Source organism: Marmota monax, unplaced genomic scaffold, assembly GCF_021218885.2.
Source record: "Marmota monax isolate L192 unplaced genomic scaffold, Marmota_monax_Labrador192_F-V1.1 WCK01_AAM20220418_F8-fsc00172, whole genome shotgun sequence".
NCBI lineage: Eukaryota > Metazoa > Chordata > Mammalia > Rodentia > Sciuridae > Marmota > Marmota monax.
Window position 1 is genome coordinate 537,375 of NW_026693633.1, and position 10,413 is coordinate 547,787.

The 10,413-nt window shown below is 42.3% G+C and overlaps 1 protein-coding gene across 1 annotated transcript in view; it reads right to left on the reverse strand.

Annotated features, from left to right (window-relative positions):
* Positions 1–7,999, reverse strand: part of LOC124103218 (guanine nucleotide-binding protein G(q) subunit alpha) — a 287,047-nt gene extending 279,048 nt beyond the window's left edge. The window contains exon 1 of the mRNA XM_046459712.2: positions 7,751–7,999. Within this exon, the coding sequence (XP_046315668.1) occupies positions 7,751–7,886 (136 nt within the window). The 5' untranslated portion in view covers positions 7,887–7,999. The remainder of the gene's footprint in view (positions 1–7,750) is intronic.
* Positions 8,000–10,413: the final 2,414 nt, after the last annotated feature.

Below are 10,413 nucleotides of genomic sequence, written 5' to 3' on the forward strand. Positions count from 1 at the left end.
AAACAAAAAAACACAAGTTAAATAGAAACACACATGATTATGTTTCTAAACACCTCTATTCACTTACTACAACTGAGCCAAAAAGTCTTGCTCTACCTCTTTTTCTTTAATATGTGGATCAATTATAGTTCCTTCTGTGAGGTTTCAGGAAAATAATGATATTTTAAAAATTTTAATTCTCAACCACACCACAATCCATTATACACTTCCTTGAGATGATTATTTTGTTTCTAAAGCAATCAACTGCTCACAATCCAAATCCAAGATTAATCATGTAATAAGGGGTTCATGGAATTTTCAAATGTCAAAGGACAGTCTTTCCATTGGAACTGCTGAATCCATGGCCTTTGGCTTTTCAACCTGAAACAATATGAGAATGTTCACCTGAAATACTCTCCCTGGAGAATAACTGAGACAGGCAAAAAGCCAAAACCATCCGGTCTTTAAAACAGAATTCCTTTTACTGTGCCCCAGGTGGCCCACAAAACAGCAAAGAGAAGCAGAAAATGAAGAATCTACGGATGATTCTATTAAAAGAAAGCAAGAAGTTTAAATTCACTTCCATTACTTTATTTGGGGAATCCAGCTACCCATACACCCTTAGTTACTAGTAATAAAATCACTGTGAAATCAACTAAGTAAGCATTGTGTGATGCTATGATAAAAGTGACTTATCTCTGCCCTCATGAAACTTCCAATCCGGTAGAAACATAAGACAAGCAATCATAAACAGGTTCCCACATTTAAACACAAAAATGACATTCTGGAAGAAAATAATGCATATAAACTTAGAAATCCAAATTCTCAAAGTCATCTGCTTTCCCCAGTTGTAAATCCCCAGAAAGCTCCTACAATGGCCTTCATTCAGATTATTTTGTTTTCTTTGTATGAAGAGCCAACAGAAAAGCCAAAGCCAGGAAGGCCAAAAATTAGTAGGACATGCCAGAATATGGGCAACTACTATGAAACAAGCTTGTGAGAAATACTCCTAGTCCTTGCCCTTGGCAAATAAGAAATAAGGAATACCTCACACAACACATTACTTTGCACACAGTGAGTGTTTAATATTTGTTCATTAGGCCAACATTTCATATACAACTTCCTTTTTAATGTATGCCTGATATGAAATTTTACAGGAAATGTTTATTTTCAGTAATTGATGAGTGTTTATTGAATAAATGAATTTGAGACATCTGCATAATTTTAGTTTTTAATAATACTAATTTTTTCTTTGCAACTGAACTAGGAGGGGGCTGGGGGTATAGTTCAGTGATAGAGTGCATGCTTAAAATGCATAAGCCCCAGAATTCAATCCTAGCACCAAAAACACACAAAAAAATATATTAACCAGGAAGGCTTATAATAATATATGCTATACTGATTTCAAAAATAATGAACAGGTATAAAAGTTAATACAGAGCTATACAGCAAATTCACTTTGGGGCTCTAATCATCACAACATCTATGTTTATTTTTGTTTGTATGCACAGATTTGTGACCATTTAGGATTCATTAACTCGTTTTGTCAATATGTGTAGGTTCTTTTTTTTTTAACTACATGTTTGAGAAATCAGAAAGATTTCTTACATATCAGTAATGCAACAAATCAAAGGTGATTGTCGAACAACTTCCTATAATTTTATTAGTAACAGCTGTTCATACAAAACTGCATCAAAGAATCACTCTCTTTAATGTTCACTGTTTACTGTAGTCAGTTATTGCCACAGATTTAATTACCAACAATCACACATTTTACCTTCTATTGCTATTTCACACTTCCCTAGGATTAATTCTGCAAAGATCTTAAAATTACTTAAAAGCTATTACAAAAGTGTCCCTTTGAAAAATGTCTCTGCCTCCCTCTTCAACCAGAAATGAGACTTTAAATGTGCTGCTACAAATACTTGTATTTCTCTCAACCCAATAGACTGTCTTAACAGATTCACTCCACCTTCTTAGCAAGAAAACAATCTTAACCTTCTTAAAATGGCTTCTCTTTCTTTCAAGACATTCTCTTTGAGCTCCCTATTTCTTTTCTATAACACCCAAACAACATTTCCACTAATATCAACAGAACTAATAATTTCCTGTAAGGAAAAATTAATATAAATGCTAGAATCAAAATCATCCTTAGAAAATGTTGCTAATTTCATTTCAAGTATAAGTTTCCCTAGATCATGAAAAAAAAAATCTGTTCCTTTTTTCAGTTAAGTTTAGCATAACATGCAGTCTCAAAACTGCAAAAGCTGTTTCAGGTTCTTAAAAATTCATCTGTAATAAAGACCATAACTACATTTATTAGGCACTTCTAAAAACTGAACAAGAGCCATTTCTTAAAAAACAGAGCTGGGTTTTTTTTTTCTAAATAAAAAAGAGGCTATGAAATTTATTTGTAGTAAACAAAATGGCTACTAAATGATTCTTCTGGTTCTCTTTTCAAACCCTATGTAAAAACATTTGAATACATTCACATGGAATAATTTCACTGTTCAGCAGGATTTTAACCAGGTCAAGTTCCCATATAAAGAAATAACATATATGCACAGAACTAACAGTTATAAGGCAGATCTAAACAATGAATTTTGCTACCAAGTTCAATGTGAAATCTTACTCCAAAGGCTCTATTAGTCAGAGGTACAGTTTTTATTTTTATGAGGGATGTTCTCACTTCAATCTTCAGATATAAACTATAAGCAATTTCTTTCAAAAAATTGCATCCATATAAATTCTGACATTTAGAAACATATTCAACACTTGGAAGCTAAAAGAGTAGCAAAAAATAAAATCCATCAATCCTTAAAAGCAGCATCATAAACACATTTTGGTATTTCCAGAGGCTGTTATTAGGACTACTTAAAGGAATGCTTTCATTCTTGGGTCCTCAGGAGTCATCCTAGACAGCCACTAGACTAGTTCAAACAATGAACATACATACCCACTTTCCTCCATTAACATACCCATTCTTCCCAAATGAACTACTGGTGGACAGAGGGAAAGGCACTTTCACCCTGATGTGCATCTAATCTAAATTGGCTGGAGCACTGCCAGCCTGCCGTGCAGTTTTTCGTATAAATGTATATACTCTTTGTATTTAAAATGTCCCGTCTACAATTCCTAATACTCTGTATTTAACTACCACTGTGTAAAATTGGCCTAAACTTCACCTGTCTTGTGATATGAGAAAATCACAAGAATCTGCTTGATGCTCACTTATATTCTAGAAAAAAATAAAAAATAAAAATTCCCTCTGATCAGTATACCATAGAGAAAAATATATGACAAAAAGATGATAGGTTTAAACTAGTCTCTTCATGATAAAAGTAATTAAGAAGCCAGGCATGGTACATATACCTTGTAATTCCAGCAACTCAGAGGCCAAGGCAGGAAGATTCAAGTTCAAGGCCAGCCTGGGGAACTTTGTAAGACCCTGCCTCAGAGTAAAAACTAGGAAGGGCTGGGGATGTAGCTCAGTGGCAGAGTACTTGGCTACCATGCACAAAGCCCTGGGCTCAAGGTCCAGGATTCTCAAAAAGGTGAGGGTGGGGGTGGACGGCTAAGAATTCCTTCTTTTTCCTTTCAACTTTCCTTCTTCGAGTATGACTGCTATCATTCCCAAATGCACCCAGGACAGAACTGTAATACACTGGTTCAACATGTAATGTAACATCTAACATTAACACCTCTTGTTCTAAAATGCATCTGTAACCAATTGGTATTTCCAGAGAGAGGCTGTTATTAGGACTACTTAAAGGTACAATTATTTTTTTAAGATCATGATTTTATCTGCCACAGATAAAACATTACAGATCCCCATGTCTCTATAATTTATTCATTATTGTCACAATTTCTAGCAAGAGGGTCATAAATAAAATCATTCATTCAGCCAATATCTATTGAGAACATTCTAGCTAGATATTGTGCTGGAAGCTGGAATTTAACAGTGAACACAGACACAATCCTACCCTTACACGCTTATAGTGCAGAACAGAAGAAAATCTACACATATGTAACTCTGTTCAGAAAAGCAATATATAACCTTCCATTTAAAATTGACCTAATCTTTGCCTGTTTTCAATAGGTGGAAAACAATCAATAAAAAACTTTTATTAAATCTTCCTATTTGATTATAATCTAAAGAGTAAATATTTCAGACACATGTAAAATAAGAACAGGCTAACAGGGAGAAAAATGTATCTTTAAAGAACTGAATAAAACTTCACAATGAATATCTAAGACCTAAAGTAAACACTCAGGTCTACTTGTTTCAAATAGATCTAAATGCAAATTAATATTAAATAGTATAACCTCTGTGCCACCAATAGAAACATTTAGTAAATACTCATGATATGAATCAATTAAATGAAATTATGTACTCTATACCTAGAAAATATAGAAAAGTTAAGCCAAGATAAAATATTCTCTTGTATATCTGTGTAGAATATAAAGTTTTCTTTCAGATATCAAAGAAAATGAACATTAATAAATGATTCAAAGAATGAATAAGTTGGGCTGGGGTTGTGGCTCAGCAGTAGAGCCCTCGCCTAGCATGTGCGAGGCCCTGGGTTCAATCCGCAGCACCACATAAAGATAAATAAATAAAGATATTGTGTCCAACTAAAAAATAAATATATATTTAAAAAAGGAATGGATAAGTTAAAGAAAGCAAGAATTCAGAATTTAATGTTACTCTTCCATTTAAAATTTGTGAATAGAATGAATTTTTTTAATTATAGAGACATGTAATCTATAATCGTAATGTTTTACCTGTGGCAAATAAAATCGTGATCTTCAGAGTTCATTTTTTTTAGTAACAAAAACCAAAACATTATGTATTATGGAATAAATTTGGAAGACTTTGGCATAATTCCTGAATATGAATCAAAATAGCCCAAATTTTACTGCCACACCTGATTATCTAGTCAGATAACCACTATTTTTCTTTTCTAATGTTTCTATATTATTACTATGTAAAAGTAAATAATTATGTGAATAAATGCAAGAGTCACTACTTTCATCTCTGCCAAGCAAATCCTTTCCCATTAAAATCGTGTCATGCCTTGAACTAAAACTTACTAAGAAAATAATTTTATATTGAATTTCATTTCAACATAAGGTGACTCCTCCATTTAAATAAATTGGTTAAAAATACTAGCAGATCTTTAAACTGTGACAGGATACATTCTGCAATCTCCTCTGGACAGGTGTCATTTAAATGGAGGAAGGAACCAAAAAATTCAGTCTATTCACAAAGCAGCACCTCAAAAAATCCTCATACAGAACCACTCCCCAAGATCTCCCCTTGTTCAAATCTACCCTGGTTTCCCTCTTCAACTCATAAACTTGTGAAATCACACACCTATACATACACATACAAATCTATGTTTAATACATATCGTTACTATACAAATAGTATAGGAAGCGCAGTAGTTATGTTACAAAAGCAACATATCTAGAATATGAAGCAGTAGCAATTTGTACATGGTGTCCAAGGATCATGTTTCTGAGAAAACTGTATAATGAAATGTCAGTAATGAATGTAGGTGCTGAATTCATGTATTTTTCTCCTACTTCTACCAGGCCATATTTGGGAGATGAGGTGGGGCTGGGTTAATAAATCCTGCTCAAATATCTAATAAAATAAAAAAAGTTATCCATACTACCTCCACTTTAGTAGTAAAACTGGTTTAGTTTACATTTTTTTCCTCAGAAAATCATCTCGCAAGTTCATTTTTAAAAGCACAGTATTACCCAAATATACAATATGTAATTAAGCAGCCATATAAGTGGATTTCCCTCTTAGACATTTAAACCCCAAGGTCTTTAACAAACCCCTAGGCTTTAACTCAAGAGCTGCTGGGCCCAGAACTGTCACATTTCTGGCAGTTAGGGTTGGTTAAAGGAACCTCAAAGGCCCTGTTCAGAGTTTTGCAAAAACCTATAGATTGTCAACAAGGAAAAAGAAAAATAAAACCCAGATCATAAGGCAAGTCCCTCCAAACACATGCTTTTCTCTTACATTGTGTAGTTGAACACTATATGTTTCTCTTGCCCTCACTATTTTCTTCTCAATCTTGAGAATTCAAAAAAACACCTTCAATTTCATGTTTTCAGCCATTTGAAGTAGGGTCAAATGAGAAAAGGAAGGAGAACTAAAAAAGGACCTTCACTTTTCAATCCCAGTTTTCCCCTCCCCTGGCTTCTTTCATTCCCTGAAGCTCACATCTTTCATTCAACTCTTTGCCTCTATTCTTTGTAAATATGTATACACCTATCTAATCAGGTTTCAAAATGAAGACATAAATCATGACATATGAATTAACCATTGGTAACTATTTGTGATCATTATATTTTGTTCCTGCTTGTAAATAATCCAGTACATAAGTAGTTCAGTCCCAAAGGCAATTGGTTCCTTGAGCTAGCAGATGGAATGCTCCAGATAAGAAAGAAAAGGCATGCTTCTCAAATCTTAACAATATTCTTTTTTTTACAGAAATGTTTGAGAAATGTATTATTACACATGCAAATATCTAGAACACAAGTGCAGACATTTTTCAGGCCTGTTACTGCAAAGCTGTTTGCTCTTTCTACCACAATAGCTCAGAGTTATGTCAAGCTGGCTTGTACGTGAACCCTGATGGCTTGATTCTGAACATTCTCTCAGAGATAATAATCAATAGAATTCCTATTTGAGAAATGGCATTTTCTTGCTAACTTAGTGTTAAAGCAGAATGTTGGGTGGGTTTTTCTTTCTTTCTTTTAGAGATTAGAGGAAATTTTTGCTGTATGCTTCCGTTTTCCTTCTAGCCCAGATTCCAAAGATATTAAAATTCTGTCCGTTTTAAACAAAAGGTTTCTATTTGTTTCCAGGAGAGTAACTGAGAAGCTGCGCTGGTTTTCAGTAGTAACTACTGTGAATTCAGGCCTACATCTGGGTCGCCTCATTAAACAAAAGACACCCTTCGCTGTCAACAACCACACAACACAACGCTTTCCTATCCCTCATCTTTATCCGGAAGAAATGGTGCAAACGAGAAACACGCCTGTCACCATCCACCGGCCAAGAAACTCTTCTGGGGTCTCTCCTTTCAGTGGTCTAGTGGCTAGAGAACAGCACTTGTATGACACGTTTGGGCTTGCCCTCCCGCCCCGCCCCCAAAACATAAGCCCCTTTCTTCGGTATCCTCATCACTCCTTGGAGGATCGTAGCGAGTCTGCCCACCAATCCACCATTCCCTCCAGACCCCAGAATGCAAGATAATGGATGCACAAAGGCCACCCCACCATACGCCATCCCCCAAAGCTCCCTGGCTCGACTCGCGACCCTCTGGGCCACACACAGCTCCCGGCTTCACTAACCCACCCGGCACCGCGGGCACTACACAGAAAGATCAACGCTATAGCCCACCTTCCCATCCCCGCGTCTAAGCCCCAAGTGATCTGCCACTTAGCAGATGCACAGCACAAAATGCACAACCCTCTGGGACACGAACAGGCACACACCGAAGCACCGGGAAGGGCAGCCCGAACGTGTGTGTGTGTGTGTGTGTGTGTGTGTGTGTTTGTACGCGCGCGCGCCCGCAAGGGTGCGGGTAGTGGCCGGGGGCGCGCATAGGAAGGAAAGGGGCGAGCGGCGGGCGCCCGGGGGTGGGGGTCGCGGAGGGCAGCTGCCCCTAGAGACCTGAGGTAGTGGGCGCGGGCCAGAGAGGCCCGGTGGCAGGGCCCAGGGAGGCCAGCCCCAAGCTGTACTCACCCAGCAGCAGCAGCTTGAGCTCCCGGCGGGCGTCCCGCTTGTCCCTGCGGAGCTGCCGCTCGATCTCGTCGTTGATCCGCCGGGCTTCCTTGGCCTCCTCGCTCAGGCAGCACGCCATGATGGACTCCAGAGTCATTCTTCCAAAGTGCCTCCGCTGCAGCCCCGCTGGCACCCCCTGCTCACACGCGCGCACACACACCCTCCCGCCCTCGCTCCCCCGAGGCAGCGGTGGCCGCTGAGCCCCCGCCGCCCGGGCGCGCGTCCGGGACGAGCTCGGGGAACCGCCGCGGGGGTGGCGGCCAGGGCCGGGGCCACCAGGTGGGCCGGGGGATCGGCGGAGCCGGCGGCCTGGGCCGCCCAGAGGAGTGAGGCGGGTTCAGGAGGCGTTCGCGGGCGCTGGCTCGGAGGGCGCGTGAGGGAAGGCCGCCGCGCCCGGCCTCGCTCAGACGCTCGCGACTTCTTCCCCAGGAACCGGCGGCCCGCCTCGCCCCCCGCGCCGCCGCCGCCGCCGCCGAGGCTCCCCTAAGCAGTGCGCCCAGTGGCAAGAGCACATCCACCGGGGCGTCCCCACAGCGAGCGGCAGCCGACGGCTCCCAGCGCTCGGCGCGCCCGCTCCTTGCCGCCGCCTGTCACGGCTCCTGGGCGCCCACCGCCCGGCTCGCGCGCAAACCCGGTTCGCCTGCCCGCCGCGCGCTCCTCCGCCTCCGCTCCGCCTCCGCCTCCACCAGACGCCCACCCCCGGCCCCGATTGCCAGGCGCGGAGCGACTGCTCAATGCTCGCCCTCCCCCTCGCCACACACACACATTTTCTTCTTTCTCTGAACTGGAGCACAGATCCGGGAGGGAGGCGACGGAGGCGGCGGGAGGAGGAGGAGGAGGAGGTGGAGGAAGAGGAGGAGGAGGGAGCGAGCGCGGGAGGAGGGGAGCCGGGAGGCGGTGCCGCCCGGCCCCTCCTGGAAGGCTTTCCTGGGCTCGCAGCCGCCGCGGCGCGCCTCCCAGTGCGGCTCTCGCCTCGCCCGCGCGGCTCCCCGGCTGGGCCGGCCCCCTCCGGCTCTGCGGCCGCCTCCCTCTCCCGCGCCCTCGGCGGGGCCCGCAGGCGTAGCGGTCGCAGCCGCCCCCGTCCGGGTTCGGGGCGGGGCCGGGTCTCCAACGCGCCCTGTCAGCCGGCGGCCGCTACAACGGGCTGAGGCCGCGGCCGACCTGCGGCTGCCCGCCGGCCGCCCCGGGCGTGGTAAGGCGGGAATATGGCGGCCTCTGCCTGCCTTCCAGCCCACCAGCCCGGGAACGCAGCCTCCGCCCTCCGGAAAGTCGCGGGATTCAGCCCCGCGAACCCGCTGCGCCCGCTGGCGCCGCGAACACCCTGCCGGCTCCTGCGGGCGGCGCCGGCTCTCGCTTTGCCCGCTAGGCGGCCGCGCCTGTCTGCTGCTCGCGGCAGCTCTTCAACCACTTCAATATTTCCCGTTTCTATAACGCCATTCGGTTAGAAGCTATCTAGCTTCGCCTCTGACCCCAGATCAGAGACTCTCCACTGTGGAGTACGACTGGGGATGAGAAGGAATTGTCACTAGCTGCCGGAGGGGTAAGGGGAGACTAAAGTCCTCAAAGAAGCTTGAGATAGAAATCTAAATCCTGAGCAGAAAAATGAAACTGCCCAAGTTTCCAAGAGCCTCCTGATAGGTTCCAACTTTTCATGCCATTGAGACTGTTTTTGTTTTGCTTTACCAGTTCTCTTGTTTTGGAAAAGGCACACGATGTTTTACAGCCAAATAATTGAATTTGCCCTTCTAGACCGAGACTGATTGTGGATTACTTCTGGGGAAATGCAAATAGTGCGGAATAAAGGAAAGAAATAGAAAAATAGAGAACCCAAGATTGCCAGAGCAAAATTTGATTCTGGTGGTTTGGTTTCCACTTTCGATTGAAGAAGTTTACTTTAAAATACTGTTTGCATATTTCATTGTGATATACTACTAATGAATAGGAAAAAAAATTCTATTTGGTCCAATAGCTAGAAAAGATAAGAATCATATTCTTTCCTGCCTCGGTACAATCTGAGGCCTTCAGAATAAACTGTGTTATGAAGAGAATTGCCTTTTCACATTTTATGTTTTCTCAGAGATATCCCTGGTGCAACCTGCTGATCCAGACTGCAATGTAAGGTCATGACCATACTGTTGCTACAGATCAGGAACAAGAATGCGTAGAGGGTTCTTGGACTCCAAGTGTGTGACTTCCTCCTTTCATTTGCCCTATCCTCCACCCCTTCCTGACCCCTCCCCTACCTCTCCTCCCCCCCCTTCACTCACTCTCTCTCTCTCTCTCTCTCTCTCACACACACACACACACACAGAGGGAGAGAGAAAAAGAGCTGGAATTTAGATCAAGGAAGTTCTTAAAACAAAATCTATATTTTAGGTCTGTTTTCAAAAGGATGTTTGGCCTAGAAAATAATTAAACTCCACCTTGGACAGGGAGCAGAAAAGACAAACCTCACCACTTTTAAGTGAATACCTGCAGAAAATCACTAGACTTTTAATTTTAAATGAAGTAAAGAAAGATTCAATATGCAGAAATGTAAAATTGCTTCAAGAGAAAAATTGTTTGCATCTTTTAATAAATAAATAAATATGTGTACATATATACATATATATATATATATATTT